A 15050-nucleotide genomic window follows, 5' to 3' on the forward strand; every position below is an offset into this window, starting at 1 on the left:
TTTTTCATTGATTACTACTTATACTTTCTGTTCATCATTAATGTTTGGTTGGTGGTTTCATTGAGTACATAGCAGTGTGTGAATAGTGAGCTTTGTGTGTTGCTTCTAGTTCTGTTCCTAATTTATGTGTTTTCTCAGTAGACAGTAGAGGCAGCTAGTCAGGACACTAGTGTCTTTGTTCTAATGTGTATCTTTTAAGTAAGATGGAATTTTGCCCTGAGTTATGGCGAGTCTGTATGTGCTCAACAAGACTTTGGAATTTGCTCCATTTCTAGGTTGTACGTTATAAATACCTAAATTGTAATAATTAAAGGGCTTATCTTACAAATAGCATTTTAAAATTATCAACATCTGTTAATTCAATAAAAACTGTAGAAAATGCCAAGGGAACTAATACATCATGAATCAGTTCTGGGAGCTACAAATTTTAGTTTGAAAGGAAAGCTAGTTTTAGAATATGATTAATAGAATAATACTCTTTTTTTTTTATAATAAAGCATATCATTTAGTTTGGAAGGTCTCTTCTGGAATTTACATGTTGAGTGTTCTGGACTTATGTAATTGAAACCCAAAATAGCAAATATTTTTCTGTCTCTTAATTTATAACCCAGTTATTTCTTTGGTAGGAAAGAAAACATGTAGAATTCTGACTACTGTATTACATAAACTAAACATTGGAAAATAAGAGCAGGTATTAGAAATGCTAGAACTCATGTCTGAGTAATAGTATTTTAGTTTTAGTTTCTATATACCTTGATTTTATTTCACTGTTAAAGGTGTATTCCTTATTGCTTACCTTCTTCTTTTAGATTGATTTGGGAGAACGACCTGTTGTTCAAAGGAGAGAGCCAGTATCACTAGAAGAATGGACTAAGAACATTGATTCCGAAGGAAGAGTTTTAAATCTAGATAACATGAAGCAAATGATATTTAGAGGGGTAAATACTTTAAGCTGCTGCTATTCAAGTTTTCTTTGCTTTTTCTGTTTTCTTTTTTGTGGAGGAGGAGGGTCAGGGAATGAACTCTTTTTTGATGAATGATGCCTTAAATTCCAGAGGGACAGAGTGAGGTGCTTCTGATGTCCTTGAGGATTAGGTGGGGGATACGATTAAGCCTAGGGAAAGATATTCTTCCTTACTTGAAGTTCTCTGGGTTATGTGAAGGGGGCGTGTACGTACCCCAGTAGTAGTTGCCTTGTCCAGTGAGGATTGGGTTTAGAAAGACTATATGGTCTACTGTATACAGTACCCTGCATTGTTCGAGCTTCGTGTAGCTGCTTATATCTTCAGAATCTAGAGGCCAAAAATAAGATAGTATTCACTGAATTGAGCTATTTTGATGTATAAAACTATGTCTTAAATATTAATCTTGCTGTGTATTTATATGCAAGTTTTTATGAACTTAAAAGCATTGCATTCTTTTTTTAATTAATGTGTTTATTCTTCAGGGACTTAGTCATGCATTGAGAAAGCAAGCATGGAAATTTCTTCTGGGTTATTTTCCTTGGGACAGTACCAAGGAGGAAAGAACTCAACTACAAAAACAAAAAACGTAAGTAGTGCTCTTTTGTGTGTTCAAAGAAATTCAAATAATTCACCCATAGAAATTGGTATAGTGTTTCTAGATGACAATTTAGAATAGGATATGGGAAAATAATTTTATTTTCATCTTTTAATTTAAAAATTATGAGTACTGTAGTTAGTTCAGACCACAAATACTTAAGAAGGACCTCATTGCAGTTATGTTGGTGAACATTTAGAAAGATGGTAAAAAGTTCCATGTACACATTTTGCATATTGAAAAATAACTATTAAGATTTGGATTTTATATATATCTCATTGATTCATTTTTACAATTTATTATGAATTATAAAAATGGTTCATAAGTATATGTTAATTACCTTTATTTTTCTGGCACTCATAAACTGGTCTTTCATTCTTTTTGGAAGACTGTTTCTATTTTTAAGTAATTTCTCAGAGTAGAAAAGAAAACAGACCCACTTTCCAGGTATATTTCTTATTCCCAGTTCATTACTCTGACCTTTAACTTAAAGCTTGCTCTCAGTCATCATATGCACATTCACACTCTCAGACAGTCCTTTTTATTTTCCATATGTTGTCCAGTCCTTCTACAGCATTTATTAGCAAGTTTCTGCAATAAACTGATTGGAAAATGGAGCTGTTTTGTTATGTTAAAAAAAAATCTTACAGGTTTGCATTTGTAATTATTCAGAAACTTTAGTAAGGTTAAAGTATTTAATGATTTTTTAGAATAACTTTAGTTATGATATTAAGGATTAATGTAAACTTTCCTTAAAATCACAATTAAATTATTTTAGTAACAAACAAAGTTTATGGTGTGTATAGGTTATTTTTTCCCTTTGTTTTCACACATTGATCATAACTTGAAGCATTTCACTCTCATTTATAAACTTGTATCTAACTAGCTTCACAAATGCTTTGATACATTTTTTATAGAAAACAGTTAAATTTTTTAAAAATAAAGTGTTCAAATTGTTTTTTTGGTGTAAAATTCTTTTCTGTAGTGATGAATACTTCAGGATGAAACTACAGTGGAAATCTGTCAGCGAGGAACAAGAGAAGAGAAATTCGAGGTTAAGAGATTATAGAAGTCTTATCGGTAATTTCTTAATTTTGGAAACGATTGAGAGGGGTTTACATTGAAATCTTAAAATTTTTTTCTTTACATTTTTTAATCCTACATAGTTGTGCTTATTATTTTTTTTTTCATTTTGGTATCATTAATCTACAATTACATGAAGGACATTATGTTTACTAGGCTCCCCCCTTCACCAAGTCCCCCCCACATCTCTGTTCACAGTCATTGTCCATCAACATAGTAAGATGCTGTAAAATCACTACTTTTGTCACCAAGTTCACAGTCACTGTCCTTCAACATAGTAAGATGCTGTAGAATCACTACTTGTCTTCTCTGTGTTGCACAGCCCTCCCCATGCCCCCCCAACACTATACATGCTAATCGTAATGCCCCCTTTCTTTTCTTCCTGCCCTTATCCCTCCCTTCCCACCCGTCCTCCCCAGTCCCTTTCCCTTTGGTAACTATTAGTCCATTCTTGGGTTCTGTGCTTCTGCTGCTGTTTTGTTCCTTCAGTTTTCCTTTATTCTTATACTCCACATATGGGTGAGATCATTTGGTACTTGTCTTTCTCCACCTGGCTTATTTCACTGAGCATTCTACCCTCTAGCTCCATCCATGTTGTTGCAAATGGTAGGATTTGTTTTTTTCTTAGGGCTGCGTAATATTCCATTGTGTATATGTACCACATCTTCTTTGTCCAATCATCTACTGATGAACATTTAGGTTGCTTCCATATCTTAGCTATTGTAAATAGTGCAGTGATAAACATAGGGGTGCATCTGTCTTTTTCAAACTTGAGTGCTGCATTCTTAGGGTAAATTCCTAGAAGTAGAATTCCTGGGTCAAATGGTATTTCTATTTTGAGCATTTTGAGGAACCTCCAAACTGCTTTCCATAATGGTTGAACTAATTCACATTTCCACCAGCAGTGTAGGAGGGTTCCCCTTTCTCCACAACCTCGCCAACATTTGTTGTTGTTTGTCTTTTGGATGGTGGCGATCCTTACTGGTGTGAGGTGATACCTCATTGTGGTTTTAATTTGCATTTCTCTGATGACTAGCGATGTGGAGCATCTTTTCGTGTGTCTGTTGGCCATCTGAATTTCTTCTTTAGAGAACTGTCTGTTCAGCTCCTCTGCCCATTTTTAAATTGGATTATTTGCTTTTTGTTTGTTGAGTTGCGTGAGCTCTTTATATATTTTGGATGTCAACCCTTTATCAGATCTGTCATTTTCGAATATATTCTCCCATACTGTAGGATACCTTTTTGTTCTATTGATGGTGTCCTTTGCTGTACAGAAGCTTTTCAGCTTGATATAGTCCCATTTGTTCATATTTGCATTTGTTTCCCTTGCCCAGGGAGATATGTTCAAGAAGAGGTCATTCATGTTTATGTCTAAGAGATTTTTACCTATGTTTTTTTCTAAGAGTTTTATGGTTTCATGACTTACATTCAAGTCTTTGATCCATTTTGAATTTACTTTTGTGTATGGGGTTAGACAGTGATCCAGTTTCATTCTCTTACATGGAGCTGTCCAGTTTTGCCAACACAAGCTGTTGAATGAGGCTGTCATTTCCCCATTGTATGTCCATGGCCCCTTTATCGAATATTAGTTGACCATATATGTTTGGGTTAATGTTTGGAGTCTCTATTCTGTTCCATTGGTCTGTGGCTCTGTTCTTGTGCCAGTACCAAATTGTCTTGATTACTGTGGCTTTGTAGTAGAGCTAGAAGTTGGGGAGTAAGATCCCCCCTACTTTATTCTTCCTTCTCAGGATTGCTTTAGCTATTCGGGGTCTTTGGTGTTTACATATGAATTTCTGAACTATTTGTTTCAGTTCATTGAAGAAAGCTGTTGGTAATTTGATAGGGATTGCATCGAATCTGTATATTGCTTTGGGCAGGATGGCCATTTTGACAATGTTAATTCTACCTAGTCAAGAGCATGGGATGAGTTTCCATTTGTTAGTGACCTCTTTAATTTCTCTTAAGAGTGTCTTATAGTTTTCAGGGTATAGGTCTTTCACTTCCTTGGTTAAGTTTATTCCTAGGTATTTTATTCTTTTTGATGCAATTGTGAATGGAATTGTTTTCCTGATTTGTCTTTCTATTAGCTCATTGTTAGTGTATAGGAAAGCCACAGATTTCTGTGTGTTAATTTTGTATCCTGCAACTTTGCTGAATTCCGATATTAGTTCTAGTAGTTTTGCAGTAGAGTCTTTAGGGTTTTTTATGTACAATATCATGTCATCTGCAAATAGTGACAGTTTAACTCTTCTTTACCAATCTGGATTCCTTGTATTTCTTTGTTTTGTCTAATCGCTGTGGCTAGGACCTCCAGTACTATGTTAAATAACAGTGGGGAGAGTGGGCATCCCTGTCTTGTTCCCGATCGCAGAGGAAAAGGTTTCAGCTTTTCTCTGTTCGGTATGATGTTGGCTGTGGGTTTATGATATATGGCCTTTATTATGTTGAGGTACTTGCCCTCTATACCCATTTTGTTGAGAGTTTTTATCATGAATGGATGTTGAATTTTGTTGAATGCTTTTTCAGCATCTATGGAGATGATCATGTGGTTTTTGTCTTTCTTTTTGTTGATGTGGTGGATGATGGTGATGGATTTTCGAATGTGGTACCATCCTTGCATCCGTGGGATGAATCCCACTTTATCATGGTGTATGATCCTTTTGATGTATTTTTGAATTTGGTCTGTTAATATTTTCTTGAGTATTTTTGCATCTATGTTCATCAGGGATATTGGTCTGTAGTTTTCTCTTTTCGTGGGGTCTTTGCCTGGTTTTGGTATTAGGGTGATGTTGGGTTCATAGAATGAGTTTGGGAGTACTCCCTCTTCTAATTTTTGGAAAACGTTAAGAAGAATGGGTATTATATCTTTTCTGTATGTCTGATAAAATTCAGAGGTAAATTCATCTGGTCCAGGGGTTTTGTTCTTGGCTAGGTTTTTGATTACTGATTCAATTTCTTTGCTGGTAATTGGTTTGTTTAGATTTTCTGTTTCTTCTTTGGTCAGTCTTTGAAGGTTGTATTTTTCTAGGAAGTTGTCCATTTGTTCTAGGTTTTCCAGCTTGTTAGTATATAGGTTTTCATAGTATTGTCTAATAATTCTTTGGATTTCTGTGGAGTCCATCGTGATTTTTCCTTTCTTGTTTCTGATTCTGTTGATTTGTGTTGACTCTCTTTTCCTCTTAATGAGTCTGGGTAGAGGCTTATCCATTCTGTTTATTTTCTCGAAGAACCAACTTTTGGTTTCATTGATTTTTGCTATTGTTTTATTCTTCTCAATTTTATTTATTTCTTCTCTGATCTTTATTATGTCCCTCCTTCTGCTGACCTTAGGCCTCATTTGTTCTTCTTCTTCCAATTTTGATAACTGTGACATTAGACCATTCATTTGGGATTGTTCTTCCTTCTTTAAATATGCCTGGGTTGCTATGTACTTTCCTCTTAAGACTGCTTTTGCTGTATCCCACAGTAGTTGGGGCTTTGTGTTTTTGTTGTTGTTTGTTTCCATATATTGCTGGATCTCCATTTTGATTTGGTCATTTATCCATTGATTATTTAGGAGCATGTTGTTAAGCCTCCATGTGGTTGTGAGCCTTTTTGCTTTCTTTGTACAGTTTTATTTCTAGTTTTATGCCTTTGTGATCTGAAAAGTTGGTTGGTAAGATTTCAGTCTTTTTGAATTTACTGAGGCTCTTTTTGTGGCCTAGTATGTGGTCTATTCTGGAGAATGTTCCATGTGCACTTGGAAGAATGTGTATCCTGTTGCTTTTGGATGTAGAGTTCTGTAGATGTCTATTAGGTCCATCTGTTCTAGTGTGTTGTTCAGTGCCTCTGTGTTCTTACTTATTTTCTGTCTGGTGGATCTGTCCTTTGGAGTGAGTGGTGTGTTGAAGTCCCCCAGAATGAATGCATTGCGTTCTGTTTCCTCCTTTAGTTCTGTTAGTATTTGTTTCACATATGTTGGTGCTCCTGTATTGGGTGCATATATATTTAGAATGGTTATATCCTCTTGTTGGACTGAGCCCTTTATCATTATGTAATGTCCTTTATCTTTTGTTACTTTCTTTATTTTGAAGTCTGTTTTTTCTGATACTAGTATTGCAACACCTGCTTTTTTCTCTCTGTTGTTTGCATGAAATATCTTTTTCCATCCCTTGACTTTAAGTCTGTGCATGTCTTTGGGTTTGAGGTGAGTCTCTTGTAAGCAGCATATGGATGGATCTTGCTTTTTTATCCATTCTATTACTCTGTGTCTTTTGATTGGTGCATTCAGTCCATTTACGTTTAGGGTGATTATTGAAAGGTTTGTACTTATTGCCATTGCAGGCTTTATGTTTGTGGTCACCAAAGGTTCAGGGTTAGTTTCTTTACTATCTTACTGTCTAACGTAACTTGCTTATTGAGCTATTATAAACACAGTCTGATGATTCTTTATTTCTCTCCCTTCTTATTCCTCCTCCTTCCTTCTTCATATGTTGGGTATTTTGTTCTGTGCTCTTTTTAGGAGTGCTCCCATCTAGAGCAGTCCCTGTAAGATGCCGTGTAGAGGTGGTTTGTGGGAGGCAAATTCCCTCAATTTTTGCTTTTGTGGGAATTGTTTAATCCCTCCTTCATACTTAAATGATAATCATGCTGGATACAGTAGTCTTGGTTCGAGGCCCTTCTGTTTCATTCCATTAAGTATATCATGCCATTCTCTTCTGGCCTGTAAGGTTTCTGTTGAGAAGTCTGATGATAGCCTGATGGGTTTTCCTTTGTAGGTGACCTTTTTTTTCTCTCTGGTTGCCTTTAATACTTTGTCCTTGTCTTTGATCTTTGCCATTTTAATTATTATGTGTCTTGGTGTTGCCCTCCTTGGATCCCTTGTCATGGGAGTTCTGTGTACCTCTGTGGTCTGAGAGGCCATTTCCTCCCCTAGTTTTGGGAAGTTTTCAGCAATTATTTCTTCAAAGACACTTTCTATCCCTTTTTCTCTCTCTTCTTCTTCTGGTACCCCTATAATGTGGATATTGTTCCATTTCGATTTGTCACTCAGGTCTCTTAGAATTCTTTCATTCCTGGAAATCCTTTTATCTCTCTCTGCATCAGCTTCTCTGCATTCCTGTTCTCTGTTTTCTAGTCCATTAATGTGTCTTGCATCTTGTCCATTCTGTTTTGAAGTCCTTCCAGAGCTTGTTTTATTTCTGTATTCTCCTTCCTTAGTTCTTGCATATTTCTCTGCAAGTCTGTCAGCATGGTTATGACTTTTGTTTTGAATTCTTTTTCAGGAAGACTGGTTAAATCTATCTTCCCAGGTTCCTTCTCAGGGGAAGATGTAGCAGATACCGAAGCTGTCTGGGTTGGTCTTGCCTGGATCAAATTTTTTTGCCTTTTCATGTTGATAGGTGCAGTGGAGTACTATTGACGCGTCTTACCACCTTTCTCTTGGCTCCTGGCCTTTCTTTACTGGGACAACTGCGACCCCTAGTGGCTTGTGTTGGGCAATTGCGTGTGGACTGGTTCTTTGTATCTTGTCCGGCGGTATGAGGGAAGCTCCCTTGCTGTGGACGTGGGCAGCCTCAGGCTGCTTCTCTGCTTTGGCAGGGCCCCAGAGGGGTAATGGACGGGGGGCTGTTTGGCTGTTTACCCCCGTGAGGGGGTCTCAGAGCTGTTGCCCAGGGGGTTAGTGCCCCCGGAGTTCCCTGGAATTTCCAGCTGCTGGACTGTGACCTGGGATGTTTCCGTCCAGCTGTGGCGTCCCTGTCCCTTTAAGACTTTCAAAAAGCACTTGCTTTTCTTTGTCACAGGGGCATTGGCTTCGGGACCCGCTCAGAGGTCTTGCTGTCCTGTTTCCCTAGTTTCCAGCCCTCCATGCATGCACTGTGTCTGCGCTTTGGTACGGATGGCTAGGGCTGGGTGTTTAGCAGTCCTGGGCTCCCTCTCCCTCCCTGCTCTGCCTCCTCTCTTCCCACCGGGAGCTGGGGGAGGGGCGCTTGGGTCCCGCTGGGCCAGGTCTTGTATTTTACACCTTTCACCAGGTGCTGGGCTCTCACAGGTGTGCATGTAGTCTGGCTGTTGTCCTGTGTCTTCTGGTCTCTCTTTTAGGATTAGTTGTATTTGTTGTATTTTCAAATATATGTATGTTTTTGGGAGGAGATTCCCACTGTCCTACTCACGCCGCCATCTTGGCTCTGCCTCTCCTGAAGTCTTAATAAAATTTAAGAAGTAAAGATACATGCTACAAAGTTGGGGCTCAAAAGAGAAATCAGAATTGGAGAGTACAGTAAATGTATGTTTAATATTCTTGATTGTACCTATTCCAGTAGAAATAGGAATTCAGTCAATATATTATATATATATATATAAGTGCTGATATATTTCATTTTCAGTTCTAAAATGTGAATTTAAAGAGTATTTAACTTTATGTGCTGGTTAAAATAATTTCATCAAAAACAGTATTGTCTTTTTATAAAAACAATTTGTGTTTATTATAGAAAAACTAGGAATTATAGATTAGCAAAAAAGAGGAAAATAAAAATGAGTTGTTTCTATTATCTAGAGATAATTATGGTAGACTTTAGTTCACACTCCTTCAGACCTTCTCTACGTATGCAAACATTTCAATTTTAAATAAATGACACCAGATAGTACATTTTTGCCAGTATTTGAGAACTGAATAACTATTCGCTGGGAATAACTACTCTCTAAGAAAGAGATGCTTGATAGAATTTCACTAAAAAATTGGTTCCCAAATAGTGAGTACTGGGTTGTCTGGCTCTTAAGAAAAGGCAGGTTGTTATTGTTGAAATAATGCATAATTACTGCTGTACCTGTCTACCTGAGAGGTTTCATTCATAATCTCCTTTGTTAACTATAAGAAAATGGAAACATCAAGAGCATAAATGACTAGTCCCAGGTTATATGGTTAGTAAGGGTAGTATCCAGCTATAATGCTCTTGAAATCATTTTCTCCCCTAGATTCTATATAATTTTAGGATAGCTTTGGATAGTAGTGGCACTTATTTTTTAATTTTTTTATTAAGGTATCATTGATAAATACTCTTACAAAGGTTTCCCATAAAAAACATTGTGGTTACTGTATTCACCCATATTATCAAGTCTCTCCCATACTCCATTGAAGTCCATTAGTGTAGTAAGATGTCACAGAGTCACGTATTTTTAAAATTCTTATGTTGTATTTGGATTTATTTATAGCTTCAAGAATAAAGATTTTTTTTATTTGTTACATTTTAAATCCTTAGAATTCTTAATTTTTTAAAATTGAGGCATCATTGATATACAATCTTAAGAAGGTTTCACATGAGCAACATTGTGGTTACAACATTCACCATATTATCAAGTCTCCCCCCAGCACCCCATTGTAGTCTTTGTCCATCAGTGTATTAAGATGCTGTAGAGTCACTACTTGTCTTCTCGGTGCTTTAGTGCCTTCCCTGTGACCTCCCCTCCCCCCACATTATGTGTGCTAATCATAATGGATAGGGGGTTGTTTTTACCATTATGGTCATTACCACCATCCCATTGAAGAAAAACATCTTGGAGTTACAGCCAGAGAGCGTAACACAACAGACTGAATGGTAGGTTTTGTAGATGTGAAGACAGATGCTGAGATATTTTTGGCAGTAGTACTTTTGATTGATAAAGAACTTTATTTTTCTGAAAAGTAAATTACCAGAATAAACTGGTCCTTCTGCTGGTGAAGGCAAAAGATGGGGCATTTTGAGGCATGGGGTTATCTGAAGTTTTCAACATAAGCTGCCCTCTTCTTTCAGTTTCAGTAGGGAAAATGATAATGGACTTTTTTTTCCTTCTTAGAAATAAAATATTTGAACTGGAAGGAATCTTAGAGATCAACTCATCCAATATTTCAAACCTTTTCTTTCCACCAGCCATATCCTCATCCCTTTTCATCAAGCAAAAGTGATGAGGGCTCTTACCTTCTCAATCTTTCTTGTGACCTAGTCTCACTCTTTCTAGGAGATTGGAGGAAAAATATAGATGTTTTAAATTCTCGTAATATAATTTCAGTTGAGATATATTTCAGTCCAATTATTAAAAATTCAGATAATAAAAGTGAAGCCCCTTAAAAAAAGTTCATAAATTGTTTTTAGTCATGTATGTAGTTAGTTCCATTACCCCAGACTCATTCATAATCAGATTTAATTCTTAATTAAGTGGTTTTTCAATTAAGTGACTCACTCCACTCTAGCCGCGTTGGTCTCCTTGCTCTTCTTCAAACATGTGGAGGTCCTGAGGCAGAAACAAGTCGAGCATCTCACTGCTCTCTGCTCCGCTGTAAAGAGTGGGATTCCTAGCCTTCTTATTTGCCACTCTTTTATTCCTAGGTGACATCATGTATCAGCAGTATATATAATGAGTTGGTTTTAAAGCATTTTTTTTCTATAATACTTTTTCCGGAAAGTATTTTGTAGGAAAGATTACCAAAAGCTTTGTTTTTTTGTGGTTTTTGTTTTCTGGTATAAATTCACTTCATTAAAAAAATCCACAGGTAAGCTACCTGTAGATAGTGTCAACATGTTGGATTTTACTTTAATATGAAGAGAAACTGTTGGAACATTTTAAGTAAGACCACTGTCTTATTTATATTTTAAAGTCATTTGTTTCTGCTGTCTGGAAAATGGATTGAATCAATGTAAAGAGTAGGAGACCAATTAGGAATGACTCCAAGAGGTGGTGGTAGTGGAGATGTAGAGAAATAGATGGATTCAAGTTATGTTTTTTGGTAAGACTTTCTGATATGTTAAATGTGGGGTATATAAGGAAAAGAGAGAAATCGAGGGTGGGGCTACATTTCTTAACTTGAGATATTGAGCAGTTGGTGGTGCCAGTTAGTGAGATGAGGAGAATGAGATATGTTGAAATTTAACTAGATGTTAGACTTACATACTTTAAGGTGAGACATACAAATGGCATGTCAAGTGGCTGTTTGAATAATCTGTAGTAGTCTTGGTAGGAGATATAAATTTAAGTATTATCAGTATTAAATATCCATGGCTATACATGATGTCACCTAGGAATAAAAGAGTGGCAAATAAGAAGGCTAGGAATCCCACTCTTTAGAGCGGTGGTTCCTATCCTTGGCTGCACATTAGAATCACCAGGGATCTTTTTGAAAATCACATGGATTCTTTCAAACGTTTATGCATTCATTCACTAAGTATATCTAGTATCTATTATGTATGCACTAAACTTTCCTCTTCACACTAGGGATTCATTAGTGAACAAACCAGGCAAAATTCTTGCCCTTTCTATTTCTCTGGGGAAGGACAGACAGTAAATAAGACAAATAAGTCACAAGATAAAGAAGCTAAATAGGAAAACAAGGCAGGGGAGATGGTTAGGAGGGTTACGTGTGATGTTGCCAGTTGGGTGACGGAATACTTACTGAGAAGGTGGATTTGAGTAGGAACTTGAGAAAGGAAATGGGTGAGTGGTGCAGATACCCAGGTAAAGGACATTCCAGAAAGAAAGGCACAATGTGTGTTAGACTTGTTTCTACCCCATGGTCTCTGCATGTTTGAAGTACAGCAGGGAGAGTGTATGCCATGCAACTGAGTGGGTGGCATTGAGGGCAGAGAGCAGTGAGATGCTCGACTTGTTTCTGCCTCAGGATCTCCACATGTTTGAAGAAGAGCAAGGAGACCAATGTGGCTAGAGTGGAGTGAGTCAGACTGGGGCTGGAGTGAATGGGTAGGAGATCTCCGTATTGGTTTCTACATGTATTTTGAAAGTTGAACCAGATATATCAGTGTGAGATTTATAAAGCAAAGACTTAAGAATAACTCTAAGGTCTTTAGGGTGAGCAACTGGAGGAGTGGAGTTGTCATTTTTTTTTAATGTAGAATCTTAAACTTTATTCCATTATTTTGATATAACTAATATAAATATGTAGTATTCCTTTAAATATAATTTTTTTATTTTGGTATCATTTATCTACAATTACATGAAGAACATTATGTTTACTAGATTCTCTCCATCACCAAGTCCCCCCACACCCCATTACAGTCACTGTTCATCAGCGTAGTAAGATGCTGTAGAATCACTACTTGTCTTCTCTGTGATGTACAGCCCTCCCTGTGCTCCCCCCCCACATTATACATGCTAATCATAATGCCTCCTTTCTTTCCCCTCCCCGCCCCCTTATCCCTCTTTTCTCACCCATCCTCCCCAGTCCCTTTTCCTTTGGTAACTGTTAGTCCATTCTTGAGTTCTGTCAGTTGGCTACTGTTTTGCTCCTTCAGTTTTTTTCTTTGTTCTTATACTCCACAGATGACTGAAATCATTTGGTACTTGTCTTTCTCCACCTAGCTTATCTCACTGAGCATAATACCCTCTAGCTCCATCCATGTTGTTGCAAATGTTAGGATTTGTTTTCTTCTTATGACTGAATAATATTCCATTGTGTATATGTACCACATCTTCTTTATCCATTCATCTACTGATGGACACTTAGGTTGCTTCCATTTCTTGGCTATTGTAAATAGTGCTGCGATAAACATAGGGGTGCATCTGTCTTTTTTAAACTGGGCTGCTGCATTCATAGGGTAAATTCCTAGAAGTGGAATTCCTGGGTCAAATGGTGTTTCTATTTTGAGCATTTTGAGGAACCTCCATACTGCTTTCCACAATGGTTGAACTAATCTGCAATCCCACCAGCAGTGTAGGAGGGTTCCCCTTTCTCCACAACCTCGCCAACATTTGTTGTTGCTTGTATTTTGGATGGTGGTGATCCTTACTGGTGTGAGGTGATACCTCATTGTGGTTTTAATTTGCATTTCTCTTATGACTAATGATGCTCCACATCGTTACATGTCTGTTGGCCATCTGAATTTCTTCTTTGGAGAAGTGTCTGTTCAGCTCCTCTGACCATTTTTTAATTGGCTTTTTGTTTGTTGAGGTGTGTGAGCTCTTTATCTGTTTTGGATGTCAGCCCTTTATTGGACCTGTCATTTATGAATATATTGTCCCATACTGTAGGATGCCTTTTTGTTCTATTGCTGTACAGAAGTTCTTCAGCTTGATATAGTCCCACTTGTTCATTTTTGCTTTTGCTTTCCTTGCCCGGGGAGATATGTTCATGTTTATGTCCAAGAGATTTTTGCCTATGTTTTTTTCTAAGAGTTTTATGGTTTCATGACTTACATTCAGGTCTTTGATCCGTTTCGAATTTACTTTTGTGTATGGGGTTAGACAGTGATCCAGTTTCATTCTCTTAGATGTAGCTGTCCAGTTTAGCCAGCACCATCTGTTGAAGAGACTGTCATTTCCCCTTGCCTGGGAAGATATGTTCATGAAGAGGTCGCTCATGTTTATGTCCAAGAGATTTTTGCCTATGCTTTTATCTAAGAGTTTTATGGTTTCATGACTTACATTCAGGTCTTTGATCCGTTTCGAATCTACTTTTGTGTATGGGGTTAGACGATAATCCAGTTTCATTCTCTTAAATGTAGCTGTCCAGTTTTGCCAACACCAGCTGTTGAAGAGACTGTCATTTCCCCATTGTATGTCCATGGCTCCTTTATTGTATATTAATTGACCATATATGTTTGGGTTAATATCTGGACTCCATTCTGTTCCACTGGTCTGTTGGTCTGTTCTTGTGCCAGTACCAACTTGTCTTAATTACTGTGGCTTTGTAGTAGAGCTTGAAGTTGGGAAGTGAGATCTCCCCTGCTTTATTCTTCCTTCTCAGGATTACTTTGGCTATTTGGGGTCTTTTGTAGTTCCATATGAATTTTAAAACTCTTTGTTCCAGTTTGTTGAAGAATGCTGTTGGTATTTTGATAGGGATTGCATTGAATCTGTATATTGCTTTGGGCAGGATGGCCATTTTGACGATATTAATTCCTCCTAGCCAAGAGCATGGGATGAGTTTCCATTTGTTAGTGTCCTCTTTAATTTCTCTTAAGAGTGTCTTGTAGTTTTCAGGGTATAGGTCTTTCACTTCCTTGGTTAGGTTTATTCCTAGGTATTTTATTCTTTTTGATGCAATTGTGAATGGAATTGTTTTCCTGATTTCTCTTTCTGCTAGTTCATCGGGAGGCCACAGATTTCTGTGTGTTAATATTGTATCCTGCGACTTTGCTGAATTCCAGTATGAGTTCTAGTAGTTTTGGATTGGAGTCTTTAGGGTTTTATATGTACAATATCATGTCATCTGCAAATAGTGACAGTTTAAGTTCTTTTTTACCAATCTGGATTCCTTGTATTTCTTTGTTTTGTCTAATTGCCATGACTAGGACCTCCAGTACTCTGTTGAAAAACAGTGGGGAGATTGGGCATCCCTGTCTTGTACCTGATCTCAGAGGAAAAGCTTTCAGCTTCTCGCTGTTAAGTATGATGTTAGCTGTGGGTTTATCATACAGGGCCTTTATTATGTTGAGGTA

The 15050-nt window shown here is 37.2% G+C and overlaps 1 protein-coding gene across 1 annotated transcript in view; it reads left to right on the forward strand.

The window, feature by feature from the left end:
- The window catches only part of TBC1D15 (TBC1 domain family member 15), a 124481-nt gene that overhangs the window by 84357 nt on the left and 25074 nt on the right, over positions 1-15050 (forward strand). Inside the window, 3 exon segments of the mRNA XM_073215602.1 lie at positions 810-938; positions 1448-1551; positions 2546-2640. Of these exon segments, the coding sequence (XP_073071703.1) occupies positions 810-938; positions 1448-1551; positions 2546-2640 (328 nt within the window).

Source organism: Manis javanica, chromosome 10 (assembly GCF_040802235.1).
Source record: "Manis javanica isolate MJ-LG chromosome 10, MJ_LKY, whole genome shotgun sequence".
In the NCBI taxonomy this organism is placed as follows: Eukaryota; Metazoa; Chordata; class Mammalia; order Pholidota; family Manidae; genus Manis; species Manis javanica.